This window comes from Lepidochelys kempii, chromosome 7 (assembly GCF_965140285.1).
Source record: "Lepidochelys kempii isolate rLepKem1 chromosome 7, rLepKem1.hap1, whole genome shotgun sequence".
In the NCBI taxonomy this organism is placed as follows: Eukaryota; Metazoa; Chordata; order Testudines; family Cheloniidae; genus Lepidochelys; species Lepidochelys kempii.
The window spans coordinates 58,652,767-58,672,190 of NC_136386.1; the positions used below are offsets into that span (position 1 = coordinate 58,652,767).

General features: G+C 48.3%; 1 protein-coding gene across 5 annotated transcripts in view; it reads right to left on the minus strand.

Moving 5' to 3' along the window:
• Positions 1-19,424, minus strand: part of ARHGAP22 (Rho GTPase activating protein 22) — a 240,416-nt gene that overhangs the window by 79,234 nt on the left and 141,758 nt on the right. Inside the window, exon 1 of one of the 5 annotated variants that reach the window (XM_073353055.2) lies at positions 11,539-11,943. The exons of the other annotated variants lie outside the window; for them this stretch is intronic. Coding sequence (XP_073209156.1) covers positions 11,539-11,590 — 52 coding nt within the window. The 5' untranslated portion in view covers positions 11,591-11,943. Of the gene's footprint in view, positions 1-11,538; positions 11,944-19,424 lie in introns of those variants that run through there. 5 annotated transcript variants of the gene reach the window in all.

Below are 19,424 nucleotides of genomic sequence, written 5' to 3' on the forward strand. Positions count from 1 at the left end.
AACCCAAAACTGTTTGCAGGAAAGGGTCTGCTTTGATAAATTTTCCATTCTGAAAATATTTGGGGGGGGGGGTTCAAAATTTAATGCCCTGTGCTATGCAGGAGGTCAGGCTAGATGATCTAATGTTCCCTTCTGGCTTTACCATGGAACTATGAAACCTATACTTGTCCACACACAGAGACCCCTCCACATGTGCACATATTAGCATTCACCCAAAGACACATCAATGCAGCCTCAAACACATCAGCCCCCTTCTCTAGCCACTCCTGAGGTGATCACTGGAAGGATTCAGTTCTGTCTGGTGGCATAGGCCAGAATAGCCTGAAGGACTGGTGTACTTAACTACTTAACTTGTCAAGATGTGTCCTGGAAAGCCCTTCCATTCTCACTAGTAGGTTGCATCACACTCATCTCCACCATAGACCTCTGTTCTCGCTGAAACTGATACTACCTTTCCTAAGCATAACAATGCCTGCTGGTAATACCTCTATATCTCTGCTAGCCATTGGGAGTCTCATGCTGCCAAATGTAAAGCCCATTCAAACTGTGGGTTTATATTTAAATGAGCTCTCCAAACTATTGAGATTTGGGTTCTGGTTGTCCCTGCTGCAGTATTCTCTGGGTCACTCCAGGCCTTTTATATGTTTTCTGTTCAAAAAAGACTTGTATACTCAAAACTCCCAGCTGAGCCAGTGGGAATTCTGTGTGGTCCAGGCACCCATGATCAGGGGACTTGACACAAGAATCTGTTTTTTACATTAAACTTCCCATGAAAATCCACAATGTAGAATAAAAGAAAAAATGGCTCATTAAACTCAAGAGAATTTTTGCAAACTGCCCCACCCCCCGAGCAAAGTAAGACATCCACGTGGTTTGAGGAACTTCACACACTCCCAGGGCTGCCCCATCCCCAGCCTGCATGACCAAAATCCTGCAGTCCCCATGTAGAAAAATATTCTCCCATGCCCACCAAGGAACAGATGGGAGCCCACAAGGGGTGAGGAGTCCAGACTGGGTGAGGGGAGGGTGCCAGCTCTGTTGCATGGTCCCCCGTCCCTCATGCCCTGCAACAGCTCTTCAGCTGGATTCCTCCTGTGGCCTGAATCCCACAGAAATTCAGGAATAGATAGAGCCATGGAGTAGCTTTTCTCCACGGCATGTTCCCCTTGCATCTCAGATTTCCCACTGGAAGTCACATTGGGGTTTAATGCTGCCATTGCCATTGCATTGGACGCCAGCAATGCACCCTGCCAGTGCACCCCACATTGGTGTTCATGAAGGTCCCTCTATGGCCTACCTCTAAGGCCCGTGTGATGATCCTTTCTGGTTGACATGTTCACATGCACCTTGGGTGGGGGAAGACAAGTGGCACACATGTGTCATCAATGGCCCCAGCACAATTTGGGAACCCCATTTGTCCAAATCCTACCATTATTTCAGGGACATTAGCAATTTTCATCGCCTGTGGATGGCCCAAACCTCCATCACCACAGCACTGGCAAGTGATTCGCCAACACCAAGCTGATTAGCCACAGACCCCCCAGCAGTCTGGGATAGCCAGCTTCCAGTGGGTTACAGCAACCTGTTTGTGGACTGTTGCAGCCCCCTCATCTGCATGTCCTGGTGCTCCAAGGCTTAGGCAAGCTCCTTATACAGCTCCAGGAAAGTGGCCTTCCTTATACAGAAGTTCTGGAGCCACTGATGGTCAAGGCTGTGATCTCCCCACTCTGTGCTTGAGGTCCTGCTCCAGAACCTCCAGTCAGCTATTAAAACCTGCATCAGCTGTCTCCAGTGCATGCAGCTGCATGATCCCTCCAGCAGGGCATGACCCACCCCCCCCCACCTTCTCATAGTGACAAGTTGCTGCTGAAGTGACCTCCACAGCATCTTGCACCCAGTATCGGCCTCCTGTTGCCAAAATGAGAGTTGCATTAAGGCCAACAACTGGAACAGGTCAGTGTCATCAGCTGGATTGAGTCTTAGCACTGGATGGAACACAGACTGTAGACGGAAGTCTAAAGCATGACAAGCCAGAAGTGATTTATTTTACTTAGTTGGCAGCTAAGAGCACTTCTGCATTGTCAGTCCCGGGCACCACACATTTGTCCCACAATACACTGGAAATTAATTCATAGAACAGCACAGAGCTGAGAATCAACCATGGCCCCAGAAGTCCCAGCACCTCACATGGGTGAGTGCAGCACCAGGGTGGATGCAGCATCTTGGCTCTGGCTTGAGTGTGGATTTGCAGTGTGGACACATACACAAGCTAGTCCAGGTGCCTAGACCTAGGTATATTTTGCTGTAAGACACACCCTAATTGTCCTTCTTGCTGGAAGTCTTAGCAGAAAGGTTGGAGCCTGAATGGGATAGGCTGAACTCCCTCCAGGTTAGGGTTAAAGCACATTTGTGAGGTGACTGGGAAAAAGCTTTATTCATATTATGCAGACTGCGGGAATGCCAATGAAGTGCCGCCCAAACACACCAAGAGAGATAGTTCCCATCTCCAGCAGCTCTTAGTCTTCCTCTTTGCAGCCTGTGCTGTGCTAGTTCTACAGAAGAAAACTCCACGGCTGACAGTCGGGCACCTTTCGTCCACATGACACAATCTATAAAAGATTAGCTACACCGATTAGATCGGACAGATTCAGCACTCGGGAGAGAAGTGGGGAAAGCATCCTCCAGATTGCCAACGGTGCTAGCCACTGTACATATGAGAGACTCATGTCTTTCTATACGTATCTGAACAATCCGTCCGTGGTGTAAACCCACCCGAGTTGCACCAGAGATGAATCTGGCCTAGTTGGTGCACTGAATACATTGTGAGCAAGAAACAAAGAAAATCTTTGGAGAGGGCTTCTCTGTTCTATGGTCTTGAAAAGGCTCAGGCTGAGCAGAGAGAATTTAATAGTCTTTTGCCCAAGGGATGGCTCTTGTTGTAGGATTTGTGTCTCCACATTTAACGGCAGGATGACAACCAGGAGACCAGATCTGCACAGCCAGTGACGCGGTACATCAACAAGCCTTCCGGGTTCTGTTTCGAAACAAAGAGCTCTCGATCAGCCTTAAGACGGCAGCCTCTGCCTACCGTGCGCTGCCTTCTCTACCTCGAGGACACCTGCTGGGCCACTGCCTCTTTAATAATACATTACAAAAGTGGCTTTCCGGAGAATGAATTATGCATCTGCCGTGCAAGCACTGGGACGCAGGGAGCAAGGAGATGCAATAACTGCTTGCGCTGCTGGTACTGCTGGAGAGAGAATCACTGCCAGCTCTGTGATTTGTCTGATCCCACAAAGGTGGGGGGCCATGAGATGGCCTTTAATTGTGCCCTCCCAGTCTTGCATCCATAGATGGAAATCAGGTTGGCGTGTGAGTTGCTAAGGAAGGATGTGACTTTAAAGTAAAAATGACAGGGCCACAAGCAGCCACTTGCATTGCTTGTGGCCACAGCCAGCTGCGTTGGGCTCTCGTTAAAGACACAACGCGTCTATTTAACAAGTATTTTTATTTCAAGATTCACAGGAGTGAGAGCAGGCTATTAGCTGCAGCCAGGCACAGTCTGCTCTTCCCTGCAAATCCCCAGCCCAGCCGCCCAAAGTGAAGAATGGCCTTCAGCCCCTGCCTGAAGCCACACCCCATATTGTTACACAGCAGGGCCCCCGACTCCAGACACGAGCCAGGCTCAGTGGATTTCACAGTCATCTTGCCTTTGTTTCTTATACCCAGAAGGTTTTGGCTTTGGACAGCTATGCATTAAAATAGTAGTTACCACTAATGATTATTATTTAAGAATAAATATTCATAATACATTGTCAGCAGGCTTTGTGTATAGACTGTTCCTTTTGATGGCTCCGCAGATGTTGAAAAATCTGTGTTAAAGCTGAATAAAACCCTACTCTCAGAAGCAGGCACACAGTAAAAACAGCTCTTCACACCAGCTCAGTTCTAAGGACTGGTCTATGTTAGAGCCCTGCGCGGGACTATTTTTTAAATCCTGCCCCCATCCCACCTCACAATACCTGCTCCCAACCGTCCTGTATTGTTTCTTACATTTTTATCCCACTCCCACCTGCAAAAACCTTTGATTCCTCAAGAAGAGATTCCCTCGTGATACTAAAAAAAAAAAAAAAGTTGATTATATATAAATGGAATTCAGACATAATTTTTACCTCCGAAAGAATAAAACAAAACTTGCTTAAACCATGTAAAAAAACCCTTTAATTCCTGTTATAATAGACAGTCCCTCTGCAGGGCTTTAGTCTACACTCTGGAGACTGTACTGGCATCACTAGGGCACTGTAGCTATGCCAGCGTAGCGTAGATGCAGAGGACACTGAGGAAAGGGATTTTTCCATCAGTGTAGGAAAACCCCCTCCTCCCCCAGACGACAGTCAATGGAAACATTCTTCTGTCGACACAGCTGCGTCCACACTGGGGGTAAGTCTGCATAACTGTATTGCTCAGGGCTGTGGCTTTTTCTCACCCCGCCTGATGTAGCTCTGTCAACCTAACATAAGTGCAGATCAAGCCTAAAATTCAGACTCATCCGATCAGGAAATATGAACAATACTTTGTTACCTACCCATCCAATCAAAAATATCCAACACAGCTTGAATGGCACACTTCAGACAGTGAATAACAACACCACACTGATTGCAAACAACCTACAGACCAAGATCCATTCATAGAAATGAGCTGGGTAATAGTTTAGAACAACGAATACCTCTGAGGAAATCAAAGACTGGTCATGCACAATGAAATTCTGAAAACAAGACTACATTGAGGGAGTCCATTATGTGCTATGGATTATTCACTTAGTTCTGATTATCATCATCCTAATTTTACAGAAGGGGAACTGAGACACAGAGAGACTAAATGCAGCTGACTGGTGGTTTTAAAAATATGAGGCGCACCTAGGAACCGATCTGCATCTTTACGCACCTACGCATCTTTAAAAATCTGGCCTTTAGTGACTTGCCCAAGGTCACCTAGCAATCGGCGGCAGGCCAGGAATGGAACCCAGCTCTGCCAAGTCCTACTGCCTTGCTTTAACCAAACGCCACTTCCTGGCAGGATAGGAATAACGCTGCGGGAGCTTTGATCTTGCCCTGGGCTGTGCCCAGTGACACATGCTGTAAATGCACAATGCCAGTGCAGGAGGGCATGAAACGGGGCAGAGCAACAGGCAAGGCAAGACAAGAAAGGCCTGGGGACATCAGGGAAGCACCCACAGCATGGGATGGGAAGCAGGCAGCTTGCTGACCAAAGGAGTGCTCTGGACAGTGGGAAGTTCCTTTAAAAAAAAAAAAAAACCCACAACACAACTAAGGGAGCCCATCACTTTCTTACCGGCTGGCTCCTCCCCTGCTTGGAGAGCTTTAACTCATGAGCCAGAGTCACTGTTCTTTCAGCAGCACGTGCACAGTTCACTGAGTGGCATAGCAGCGTGTTGGCCAACACTGCTTCCCTAGCGCTGTGCTTCTTGGCAGTGCTGGGCTCGCTAGCAGACGAGTCGCAGAGCCCCGCTGAGAGAGTGGCCTGAATCCCACATGGTCAGCTGCTCACTGCTGCCTGAAGAAAGAAACCGCTAACATTTTAACAGCCCTCACGGTATGGACTCATGCTGGAGCCACCTGACTACCTGAGCTGCTCACTGAACGAGTCTCAGAGGCGCCCCGCCAACTCCTTTCAGAATCTCTGGGGGCCAGGAGCGCTGAGCTCTGCCTTCTGGCCTCCCTCAGCATTGCAGCGGCCGATCATGCAGAATCCAGCAGTCAGGATTTGGAAAGAGTCAAGAGTCTCCCTGTATTACGTTCCGCCTAAGGGCACCTGTCAGGCTGGAGTTTTTACATTCATTTTGGGTGAGATGGGCCAGCCTAACAATCCTAGAAAGTTATTCCTTGCACCCACAGAACAGGGACAGCTCAGGGAACAGCAGCAAGGCAAGCTTTACCCAACCCTTCTGATCTCAGTCCGGGCCTGAAGGCACATTTATATAACAGAGGTAGGATCATCCCCCTCCCCCCACCATTAAAAGTAATGGTCCTGCTCTGCTTCCTCTGCTACATTATCCACCAGGTGCATGGGGAAAACAGTGAGGTGGAAGGAACCCGGACGATGCAGCCTGGAAAATAATTCCCCAACACCACGAGTGCCACCTGGGCCTTTGTAGCAGCAGAGCTTGCATTGGCGTTCAGTTGCCATTCAATCCCCAGCCCAGCTACCCATGACAATGGATTGCTGCCGTGCTGTTGGCTGGACTGGTACTAATATCGAATCACAATAGCCGTAGGCTTTAGGGCCCCTTCCCAAGAGATCACAATGGGAACAGCAGCTGCTCTACGATTCTCTTGAACTCCAGTCCTGGCCACCCTCCCCCTCACACACCAGAGCGCCCAAAGTACTGGGCTTCTGCTGGCTGAGCAGCCAAACCAGTGCTCGCCTCAGTGAAATCCCCCTCCTTGCACATAAACACCCCTCTGCACACACAAGGGGAAGGGAACAACCAGGCCACATCAGTGAGGGAGAGAGAAGGGTGCAGTTGAGTGGGCGGAGCACAGGCCTAGGAGCCAGGACTCCCCTGTGTCCTTAGAGATGAACACTCGGTGCCTCCAATCCCTCACCTACATGGTGGGGACACTGGGAGCATCCAGCATCACCACTGTGATTCGGAGTGGGAATCACTAGAACTTCTGAGGCCCTGGCTCACTGCTCCTCCCAACTAGCAGCCAGAGCCTCTGCCATCAGGAGCAGGCCCGTCACTTGTCTCACGCACACAGCATCTCCCTGTCAGACCCATTTGCTGAACACAATGAGTGTGACCGCAACATGACAGAGCACAAGTGAACGCGTCCTCTCCTTTTAAAAGAGTGATTGTTTTGCTTGTCTGGCTAGGAACTGAAGCTGATCCTTAATCATCTGACTTTGAAGTCCTATAAATCTACCGCTGCAGCAGAGTTGGAATCACTCGGCAATAGAAGATGCATTATTAATTTTCTGAATTGAGGAGGACAAGGAAACAACATCTTCGGAGAAGATGAAACGTCTTTTCCCTTTGGAATCAACAGGCAGGATAAAATCAATAAGGATTTTCATGATTTGACTGTTGCAGGGCCCCACCTTGAAATTTCACCACTCCTAGCAACTCCAGTGGGGATTGCAGGTGGCCAGCACTGCTCAGGATGTGGCCCATGTTACAGCGCTACAAGTGTACACGGGGCTGGACAAGATACATAGAGACAGAGGGATCTTTCCCCAAAGAGCCAGCAAATACTGTACAATTCATTAAACTGCTCAGGCAAGAGAAGGCGGAGATATTATTGCTGAGGATGGAGCTCCGAAAGGTTGGAGAAAGAAGTGGGTTTTAATGGCAAATTGCAAAGAGGAAAACATTGTTGCTCCTGGCCTTGACAGCACCTATAGTGGGGTGTTTGTGTGTAGCTGGCAGAGGCTGACATGAGTTGAGATTGGTTGGGATACCAGTGAAGTGTCATTTCCACCTGGCCAGGGTGAAGTATCTGGACCCCTGAACTGTGTGTTTCCAGACTCTGTAATGCTGGCGGGTTTATAAGTGCATGCTACAGAGGCTAAAAACACACTGCTGGGTGGGATCTGTGGGAAACGTTGACCCCTTTCTTTATTCACCACCCATGACTGTTTGTGGAAGAACAAAGCAGCAAGAAAGGGCCCTGTGCTTTTGGGTTGCAGTTCTCCTTTAAGGAGGGAAGGAGAGATGCTCCATGCACGGGAAATGGCAGCCGAGTCCAAGTGGGAACAGAGGCACAAAGCCGAGAGCAGGACAAAAACAAAGGGCCTGATAGCAAGGGGTACGTAGCGGCCCTGGCTCCTGTCACAGCTGGGATCAGGCCCAAGGAGAGGAGGGATATGGAATTGCCTAAGGGAGCAGGGGTGATGTAGGATGGGATGAAAGCAAAGTTCACCATGGGACATGTACACACTTAAGTACAGTTTAGAACTTCACTGCACAAAGCCCTGGAAAAACATGCTACAAGGAACACCTGGCTATCTGATAGGTCTGAAAATGATGTAAATGTAACAAATTGTCAAGTGGATGTGTTTCCAGTGGGGTCCCACAGGGACTGGTTCTCAGCCTTACGCTATTTCACATTTTTAACAGTGACCTGGAAGAAAAGATAAAATAGTCACCGGTAAAGTTTGCAGACGACACAAAAATTGGGGGAGTGGTAGATAATGAAGAGCACAGGTCACAGATACAGAGTGATAGGGTAAATTGGATTTAATCCCCCCTCTACCACACACTCCCTGTGTGACCCTGGGCAAGATCCCATCACAGCTGAATCTGGATCCAGGGGTCTTCCCTCTGGCTCCAGAGAGGACTGACCTTTCCAAGGCACAAGACATCTTTCCTGCCCTCCCAGCTTCCTACTGACCAGGTTGGCTTCTTGCCCATGGACCATTCCTTGCCCTCTGGCCATTCCCGGGCATGGGGGATGGTAGCTGCCACCGCTCACTACAGATGTTTCTGCCAAGAGGTTTGAGAGTAGCGAGTGAGGACAGACCCAGCGGAGCCTGAGGTGACACTAGCCTTAACGCAACCACACTTTTGACACAAAGCCCGGGACACTTTAGAATCATTTAATGCCTTTTAACAGCCACATTTACTTACTGGAACAAGTGGCAGCCTCCTGCCTCAGACAGCAGGAAAAGCCCTTTGCTATCAAAGTGAGCTCTGGAGGGAGTGCAGCAGGGAAGCACACAGGAACCGGATGGAACTCCTCAACACTGGCAGGAATCCAGCTTCCCTCTGACACCACTCGTGTTGGGGCAGAGGGACACCTAACTAGCAGCGAGTAGGGTGGCAATGGGCTCTCACATGGTGTTTCGGTGGCTCCTCTCCAGGAACTGGGGTGGAAGGAGGCAGAGCAGGATGGGAAGAGGATGAACGAGCAAAAGGAGCTCGTTTGGGTTTGGGCCTAGCGATGCGTGAGGGGTCTGATTCTCCTGAGCCACGTCTCTGAGCAGGAGCTATTCTGAGGAGTTGTCCAGGTTACAGAGACTGATGAGTCTATGCACACTCGATGCAGAGAGAGGAATCAGGGATAGGCCCAGGAAGAATCAGAGTGCGCGCACGCCCAGGAAGAGGAGTTTGGGTTGCTGCTTCCTAAGGATTTGCACAGCATCACTGACTCACTAGGTACAAGAGTCCTGCATTGTTGGCTGAGCCAGCTGTGGCAGTCCCAGAAAGCCTGAGGTCACAGTCAGCCCTGCCACACACAGGGAACAGGAACGTAACAGCTAATCTCAGCTTCCAGTTAAACACTAAGTGTTCCCTTGCAATGAGCCTGGGCAACATATTCAATGTTGCAAGCCCACTTCCTGCCACTGGCTCTTCCCAATGGTGCCAGCTTAGTTACAGCATCTTACAGCCTCCTAGGGCTGGACTATGGGGCCAGTAAAACCACATCCATTGCTCCCTTGATGCTTGGGAAGGAACCAGAAGCCACGTGAAACCAGGGCAGGCGGGGAGCCTACCTTAGCCCCGCTGCGCCAGTGACTGGACCTTCAAAGGCCCGTCAGCAGTGCTGACTGGAGCCACCAGGGTCCCTTTTCGACTGGGCATTCTGGTTGAAAACCAGACACCTGGCAACCCTACCTCCATGTCTGGGAATGCTCATTGTAACCTCCCTGAACCGTGGCTCCCATCTTGGTGAAGCACGATTGGGATAACCTGTCCTACAGCAGAGGGATGCGGGCTGTTCCCAGGACCCTCTCCTGGGCATTCACTCACACACACACACACACATACAGAGCAAGAACTTGGATCAAAACACTTACTACAATTCAGGTCAGAATGTGACTGGAGTAATTCCCCCCTCTCTCTGTGGCTTGTGCTCACTGCAACCGTCAACTCGAGTGACGACACTGCAGTCGCTCCAGTCCAGCTAGCCTAGCTCCAGGAAGAGCAGCCACACTGTCCCTTCCCACCCCACCCACCCCCAGACGGTAATTCCAAGTGATGCATCCCCCTTGCATCACTAGCTCCAGTGTCAGCCTTCAGACTTCATCCTGCCCCCTCGATGGGCTAGACAGCTCGAATTTAAACCAACACTTAACTCAAGCTAGAAAGGTGTGTGTGAGAATGGGAGTCAAGCCAGAGATAAGTAAACAGCTCCAGATAACAATGCAGATGGAAAGCCTTAACACACACACTCACACGCTCTGAATGCATCCGATGAAGTGAGCTGTAGCTCACGAAAGCTCATGCTCAAATACATGTGTTAGTCTCTAAGGTGCCACAAGTCCTCCTTTTCTTTTCACACACTCTCTCTCTCTCTCTCCCCGTCTCTTAACAGGGCACCTTAAAAGCTTTCTGAATTCCAAGAAATATATAAATAACAAAATTGGATCCCCCAAAAATTTAAAGTCATCCCTAAAAAGTCAGACCCAGCCAATGGCAGTAGGTTTGCTTGGTCCAGACTGGTTAATTCTCATTCCTTGACTCCATTAGTTCTGACTGCATGGTCACCTAGTCCACACCAGCCCGATAGAAAAGACAGCTTGAGGACAAGACAATTTTCATGTTCAAAATCCTTTGTCCAACTTTAAATCACCTTTTAAAATGCATGATTCTGCCTCTGAGTTTCGCCCTAGAACCAATGTCCATTCAAGTGATGGATCCCACGGGATCGCATGGGAATGAGTGTGGTATAAACGCTTAGTTAGGTAGCTAAGACAAATCTTAGGGAACTGATGGTTGATTCCCTACTATGAGAAATCACTGCTGTTCTCCTTATTGCGGGACTCGCATCCAGACTGACGGCTAGATAACCAGTCGCAATACAGAGATAAGCAGCAGAATGAGTCAAACCTATTTTTAATGTGATTTCTCATGCTGAAGGCTACAGCCTTGTTAATTTTTACAATGCTAGAAGCAAGCGGCTCTCAAACAGCTATACATCTACCTGAATGCAGAACAATTACATTGCTGAGGAAGACACAGACAGCCATTCTGAATGAAAACATCAACACAACCACCCAAAAATCTATGTACAATCATGCACTCATGTCTCTCAAATATAGGGAAGGTGCTTGGAGAAAATGCGATTTTTCCATTTTGTGTCGTTATCGGTTATCATCTCAATCCAGAGAAACATGCAACTCCTTTTTGTTAACACAAATGAAAATGCTAGAGAGCGCGTTATCCCTGTTCAGATGCATAGCTAACTTACATGAAAAAGACAAAAACAGAACACACACCACATGGGTTTTTTGTTCTGAAATAGAAAATCAGTCCATGTGACAGAAAATGCATGCAGTGTTTACAGGGTTAAACATTCTTCTGATTAGTTGGTTTTACTGAATGTAGAAAGCATAACACCACCACATACGATATCTCAGATCAAAAATGTACAGAGCAGAATAAAGCTCCCTTTGCTAACCGAACTGCTGCATGCATAGCTCTATTCCCTCTGCATGTTAATACAGGATAAATCCTTTCCCGTGATTTAAAGTAAAACACACAACACTGAACACATCAAAAATATCATGACTTACCCTTTCGGAGACACTTGCTTTTCTTAAGATATTTGGCAGTGAAAAATGGCATAGCTGCAATAGCAAGGTTTCAGCCAAAGCTGACCTTTTAGTTCCAAGTGCTAAGACCAAAATGACTGGACCAAAGAGAGAAAGCCAATTATTTTACCAGATCTTTAAAATGCTCAATGATGAGCAAATGGAATTCAGAGTGGGGTAAAGTATGTCAAGTTGCACAGTGGGGATTGCAGATATCTTTCTGCTCATTAGCACTGCTGTTCGAGTTATTTAAAGTGTGCTCAGGGGAAATGAGGACAATTTCCATAACAATATGTACAGTATCATATAAGGAGGAAGCATTTTTTCAGGCAGAACTTCTGCATTACTCAGCTGCCACAGCAACCAGCAGTATGTTAAGAAGGAAAGAAAGAAGGTGGGGAGGGGGGGGAGAATCCATCAAATCTGGGAAGGGTAAAAACTGAGCCTATTAACCAGCTCTTGTCCCCAGTGGAAAATGTGCTACCACACACCTTCATACTACCATACTGGGATACCCTCTTGTTTGTTCTTAGCAACCTCTCCAAAAAGGAAGCATTGTCAAGTGCTGAGAGTCAGCCAATTGATTCCTGGCTCTGCTACAGATTTGCTGTGATCTGGGACAAGTCAAGTCAACTCTTTCTGCCTCAGTTTCCCCCCCTTTAAATTAACTGTAATAATACCACCCTGACTCATGTGAATGCTGTACTGCTTAGTTCATTAAAGTTCATAAAGGGCTTTGAGAATCTTGAGTGGAACACAATATAAAGGTACAAATCATGATAAATAATAAATCCGTGGTGTTTGTGCTCCATCAGCATGTCTGTTTTTTAAGGCAACATTTACCCTTCAGAATCAAATGCCACTTAGTGTATCTTTTTTCTTACTCACCTACATCTCCTAACTTCATCTAGGACTCGTCTATGTGATCAGTTAGTACGCGGCAAGCCGGGGTGTGAATGTACCACACACTAGCCTGCCATGTGCTCACGGGCCATGTGATCTCTGCTACCATGCACTAGAGTTCCTGAGAGCTTTGATGTACTCCTGTTTCAAAGCACACTATGTCAAAGCACACTATATGGCTTTTTAGCATGTGGTAGCAGTGTCCACTGGGCCAGTGAGTGAGTGGCAGGCTAGTGCACGGTACATTCGCACCCTAGCTTGCTGAGCATGAACTGGCCAGGTAGACAAGCCCTAAGAGATCATCATCTGTACCCTCACCATCTCTACTTCCTTAGAGAACTTTATGGAGTCCAGAGCTGGTTTGGCACCCCTGGAACCTAAAGTCTTCTATTTCCACACAAGAGAGACAGCACACAACATGGCAAGGAAAGTATGCCACCCATGTACCTCTCATTCACTGCCTCTCTTTGGAGTTCAGCGGCCTCCTTATGTCACAGGGTGCAGTTCAGCTGCAAGAAGCAGCAGCATGGCACCGTGAACAGACCACAGGATTGGGTTGGGAGATTTGGATTCTGTTCCTCGCTGAGTCACTGTGTGCTCTAGGGCAAGTCTGTTAGCTTCTCCATGCCTCAGGTTCCACACCTGTAAGAGTGAGGAGAGACGGATACCCCACTTTTATAACTCTGGGCTCTTTGATGAAAAGGGCTACATAAATAATACCAAGGATTAGCATTTCCTTGGCCTCTTGGATAAAGCTATTGCTTGTACGAATTCTGTCACCACTACTCTGGTGAATACTGAAACTAGTCACCTGGAGGCAAAAGGATCTGTAACCCACTACCAACCTCCACAATCAATCACTGGCCAAACTCAGCTCGGGTTTAACACCCTGGATGAGGAGTTGCTCCCTAGCCTGGAAAGGCAAGGGTTCTGACTGAAGCCTTCCCAAATAAGTGACAAAGCCCACATACCGGCCCATCTCGGGGTGGGTAGCCAGAGTCAAGGTTTTTAAAATCAATCTGCTCTTAGTACATCCATATTTTATAATGAGAGCTTCATAAATTCAAGCTCCAAGGCCTAAGAAAACCCAGACGATTAGAGGTGCTCTGCCTTTGGTGGAAGATCTTCCCGCTGTTGAGCGGCTTCCACATCTAGGAGGAGCCCAGATAGTCCAATGAAGCGCTGAGGAGGAATCTGTTGGATTCACTATACTGGAACAGAGCAGCGACCTAGCTAGCTGCTGCTCCTGGGAGCTGCTGATACCTCAGGCTTCCCAAGCTGAAAAAATCCAATTTTTTAATCAGTAACCACCTCTAACTGCACCTGTTGCACTCAAGGTCAGACCATGTGCAATGGTGGCCATCTATCCCCAGGCCAGGAAGGACCATGCCCAGAATCTGGCCAGGCCCTTTCCCCAGGGCTCCAGCTTTGTTTCTTCCACATAAAAGCTAGCACAGCACATCAATCATCCCTTTCCCCAACCAGGATCTTTTGCAGGGGCCTATCTATTCCCTGCAGGTTTCCACTCTACAGGCCACTCGCCTGAGAGTCATACTCTGCTTCAGGGTCTGCCCCAGGAGCCAGCCTACTTCCTTTCTCCCCTGGCCCAGAAGCTTCCTGCCAGATCCTCCTTGCTCCTTGACAGCTCTCTCCTTAACTGAGCTCCTTGCTGACTTTTTTAATCACCTAATCTCTAGCTGATCAGTCTCAGCCTGGAGGCAGCTGATCCATCACTGGTGAGGCTGGATCCAACTCCCCTTAACGGGCCAGCTACCCTATGACAGGTGATGGTGGGGATATTGGGATGGGGAGGAGTGAAGAGTTGTCCATTATTCCATCAGTCTCCATCTGTCCCCATTTCAAACCGGGAACTATGCCTTGGTCCATTATGTTGCCTCACATACAAAGAGCAAAGTGGTACTTTCAGACACAACTATCTCTATTTTAAATGACGAGAACAACAAAACAAGAAAGAACAAAAGTAGTCCTCTCATGCAAGAGAGCACAGTCTGTGGTTTCCTCTGACATTCTGCACTGGGCTCTGAGAACAGGAAGCTTGCTGAACTGTGCACACTGAATGCCTAGAAAATGTAAAGATACAACACACACAAGAGAGCACCAGTTTCATAAAGCCAAATACACACAATCGATGTATGATACTTATTACTGTAGTATTTGAGCCCCTCACAATCTTTTCACATGTATTTATCCTTACAACATCTCTCTATGGGGTACTACTATCCCCATTTTACAGAATGGGAATTGCAGCAAACAGAGATTAAGGCTATGTTTCCACTAGAAACACTGCAGGATAGATACTCACTATTCAGCATAGAACCCCTCCCGTTGCTGTAGTTAATCCACTTCCGAATTCTTCTGTATACCTAGCACTGTCTAAACCAGGGGCTAGGTTGGCTTAACTACATCACTCCTGGGGGTGGATTTTTCACACTCCTGAGCAACAACATAGCTGGGTCATCCTAACTTTTTGGGGTAGACCTGGCCTAAGTGACTTATCCAGGGTCACCCAGGGAGTCTCTATAGAGAAGGGAACTGAACTCAGGTCTCCTGAGTCCCAAGTTAGTATCCTAACCACTGCACTGCACTGTCCTTCCTCCAGTCAAGTGCTGCCTTTTCTCTCACTCCTCCCCACCCAAAGCCCTGCTAGGTCATGATTAGTAGCTGTCCCTTTGCTTCCCCCTTCCCCCCCTCCGCCCTCCTCCTTTTTTAGATTTAATGGAGGGAGATTTCTTTCCTCTAAAAATGAGAATTAAATCCAAACCTCCCCTATGGCAGACACAATCTGGTGCAGATGCCTCTTCCCACAGATGGCTGAAACATTTTGGGGATTTGCAACACCTCTCCCCTCACAACCAATGTGTTTACCTCAGAATCAGGCTACTTTAAAGCACTAATTAGACCATTTCTCTGAAAACTTCACTCCCGATCCCCACGCCTCCTCCTCCTCCCTGCTGTCACAGCACAGCACACGGAAAGATTCAGAGAACAAAAGTACAACTATAACTTCCCCTTTATCCTTTGGCTTCTTCGTCTCCCCATCGCTGCCTACTGTTCTCCCACAGAGTGATACAGCAGGTGGGCTTTTGCTGGAGGAAGCTGTCTACATTTCATTCCTGGCAAAAAAGTTCAGCTGAAACCACAACGACCAGAAGGGAATTTCTCACCCTGCACTTTAGTCAGGGCCAAATTTAGACCTATTTCAGGTTCTAGGGACCTGCCTTTCCAAGGATCTGTCACTGCACACCCCCTACACTTGCCAGCCACAGGGCCTACCCCACGTCCCCACCTGCAGCTGCATCTGACGCTGGATCTAGCAGGCAGAAGCTGAATTCCTGGAGTTACTGCCGCACCCCCCATTACTGCTGCACCCCTTGCTTCCCAGAATGGGGCACCACCCCAAGATTTCCAGAGAGAACTTGGTTTGTCTCCATCAAACAAGAACAGTCAGCCATCAAATACGTTTAAATCAGGACAATAATATACACACACTATCCGTATATATCACTGTAAGGACAATGGGGGCCTGTGCCCTGGGGAGTGGGAGTTACACCTTGTGTCTATTTTGTTTGCACTGGCGCAGCTGTGTACTTCCAGCTGTCTGACATGCCAGCAATCACGTCAGAAACACTTTTCTGCTGAAATCTGCAGGCTTCAGGGAAAGATCTGAACTCTGAAGTTTACCCCGCCTTGTATGGGCTCTCCTTGCTGATCACTGATTCACTTAACAGATGCCACAGGTGTTTTTAGAAAGGGCTCCATGTAACAGAAATCCCTTGGGATCTGAATATCCCTGTGCTATGTAACGGGATCACATGACACCATCACTCCAGAGATTTCAAAGCACCATTCGTGACGAATCCAACCCCGCTAGCTCTGCTGGGGGGATTAAGCACAATTACCCCCCGTTTCGCAGATGGAGAGCCTGCTGCACACAGAGCTGACATTATTTGCCCAAGGTTATGCGGTGAGTTACTAGCGAGCAAGGAACATAACTGGGGGGGTGTCTCCATTCCCAGACTCCATGCTGTAGCTGCTACACAAGACTACTTCACTGCCTGAGAGGAAGAGAGAAGTGGCTGATCGAGATAGTGGTACAGACATGAAAATTATCCCCATCCACTATAGCCACTTGGTTGCACCCACACATTGGGATTTTTTCACTGAAACACAGCAGTGGAGGACTTTCTCTTGTTATCTCCTGCTGTGCAAAGTGAGTGTGAAAGTCTAGGCACCAGGCACTGGAGAATCAGGCCTGGGGTTTTTACATCTGAGCAACAGCTAGGTAATGTGTCCATGTGCTAGGCAACAACAGCTAGGCAATGTGTCCATGTACTTCTTCTTGCTGACTCATCTTCCAACCATTACCACTGCAGGATGCAAATCAACTGAAGAGGAAGGGAGAAGAGCAAAGATGGGTGTGTGTATGTGGGCAGGGGGGAAGACAAGTGCCTTCTGTCCCCCAGCAACAAGGGCTTATAGTAGGATTCCCAACTTTCTAATTGCACAAAACTGAACACCCTAGCCCCGCCCCCTCCCCCTCCCCGGGGCCACACCCCCCCACTCACTACATTCCCTCTCCTCGGTGGCTCGCTGCCCCCCACTCCCACTCACTTTCAGTGGTCAGGGGCAGTGGGTTGGAGTGCTCTGGCTGGGGGTGTGGGCTCTGGGGTGGGGCTGGGGATGAGGGGTTTAGAGTGCGGGAGGGGGCTCCAGGCTGGGGGGTGGGGCCGAGGGATTTGGAATGTGGGAGGGGGCTTCAGGTTGAGACAGAGGATTGGGGTGTGGGAGTGGGGTATGGACTCTGGGCTGTGCGGTGCGGGCTCTGTGGTAGAACCAGGGATGAGGGGTTTGGGTTGCAGGAGGGGGCTCCAGACTGGGGGGGGGTGGGGCCAAGAGATTCAGAGTGCGGGAGGGGGTTGGAGTGTGGGAGGGGGTGAGGGCTCCGACCTGGGGGTGCTGGCTCTCGGGTGGGGATGGGGATGAGGGGTTTGGGGTTCCTGGCCAATGGGAGTGCAGAGCTGGTGCTTGGAGAGGGGGCAGCACATGGTGCCCTATGGCTCCCCCGCCTAGGAGCTGGACCTGCTGGCCACTTCCGGGGTGCAGCACAGTGCCAGGACTGGTAGGGACTAGCCCGCCTTAGGCCTGCAGCACCTCTGACAGAATTTTTAATGGCCTGGTCAGCAATGCTGAGCAGAGCCACCAGGGTCCCTTTTCGACCCGCGTTCTGGTTGAAAACTAGACACCTGGTCACCCTAGCTTATAGGGTGACTGCAGGTGGAGGGACAGAGCCTTTGAAGCAGGATGCCTGGTGAAGAAGCGGCCTGCTTGGCAGGGTACATGCTGTGTGAAAGGGGTCGAGCTAAGTGAGCCCTGAGACAGCCATACAGAAAGATGATTGCAGCAAAGCTCTCCCTGGCCTGTCATTCAGCATCCCTCCCTCAGAGGCATATGTTAATGAATGGAATAAATGTATACATTGGGTGGTGGTGGGGAAACGAGAGAGGGGGATCATTTGCAAAGATTTCTCATTATCTGAAACTGCCAAATAATTAGCAATCTGCAGGGTTTTTGCAGCCGTGTTGTTCCCAGGATATTAGAGACCCAAAGAAGAGCTCTGTGTAGCTCGAAAGCTTGTCTCTTTCACCAACAGAAGTTGGTCCAATAAAAGATATTACCTCATTCATTCCAATAATTAGCGAGTGTCTTCTAATTGTACTTAGAGGTGTCTTTATAGCTTGTGCAATAATCTTTGTGTTGTACACATTATATTTCAAAATCAGGATGGCTTTATTCTGTAGTTATGTATAAATTGTATTGATAGAACAAAAGAATCTCAGACTCGGTTAAAAAACTACGTGACTACAATATACTTCTGGGAAGCCTGGATCTATATATCCTTACCATTGCCTTGCAAACTCCTGCTTACTCATTTGCTTGGGGCAAGTAACTGTTTACGAAAGGCAAGTAAAATAATACATGTTTTTAGCATCATTGATTCCAGTCACTGTGGTTGAGATGATGTCTGGACTTATAAAAGTTCATAGCAATTTAGAAAGGCTGCCTTATTGTCTTATTGGTGTGTTCCCATTGTAATTTACTAGGACTTCCTTACAGCAACGCACCGTGACTCAACAAAGTGACATAATTGTGTCTCTGATCCTGCAAACAGATCCACACAGTGGGAACCTTGGCACCTGTGTGGTCCCAGTAGCAAGCCTGGGGTCTAAGGTCGGCACTGTTCCTATCTGCATGCATGTGGATTCATGACTGAACTCCCAAAGCTGCATCCCCGTGGGCACAGAGTAAAACCAGGGATACAGACAATTTTGCTGGTTGTTTCAAAGTCCTGGGCGGAGACCTAGAGGGCATTTGCAGGACATTGGGGCTGGGATTTATGGGAGTTAGGTGCCCAAATCCCACTGAATTCCAGGGGGATTCCTAACTCCCTTAGCCATCTTTGCAAAGCTATCCATCTGAAAACTGGAATTAAAATTTTGGACCAATTCCTGTCCTCCTTATTAGCATCCCACTGACATTCCTGGGAGTTTTCCCTGGATAAGGACAGAAGAATTTGGCCCATATTTTTTTAAAGCTTTAAAGAAGAAAAGCAATGTAAGACATTCCCCAGGACAGTCCCCTTGGCTTCTTTCACTCCCTAAGGCTCCCTAAAATGAAGAGGATGATGTGTTGAAAGCCCCTTTGATACCATAGATTAATACATAGCATAAAGTGCATTTAAAATTTCCAGCCAGCATTTTTATCTTGATCTATATTTAAATGGTGTGTTTCTAAATGAAGTGACAAGCTAGAGTCTATTCTCCTCCTGCAGAATCTGGCTTCTGCAATATGGTTAACCCCAGACATTCCAAAATCTTGAGTCAGGCTGCAAAAATCATGAGAATGTTTTTATTTCCCTGATGGTTTCTGAGCCTTTATGGGGTCAT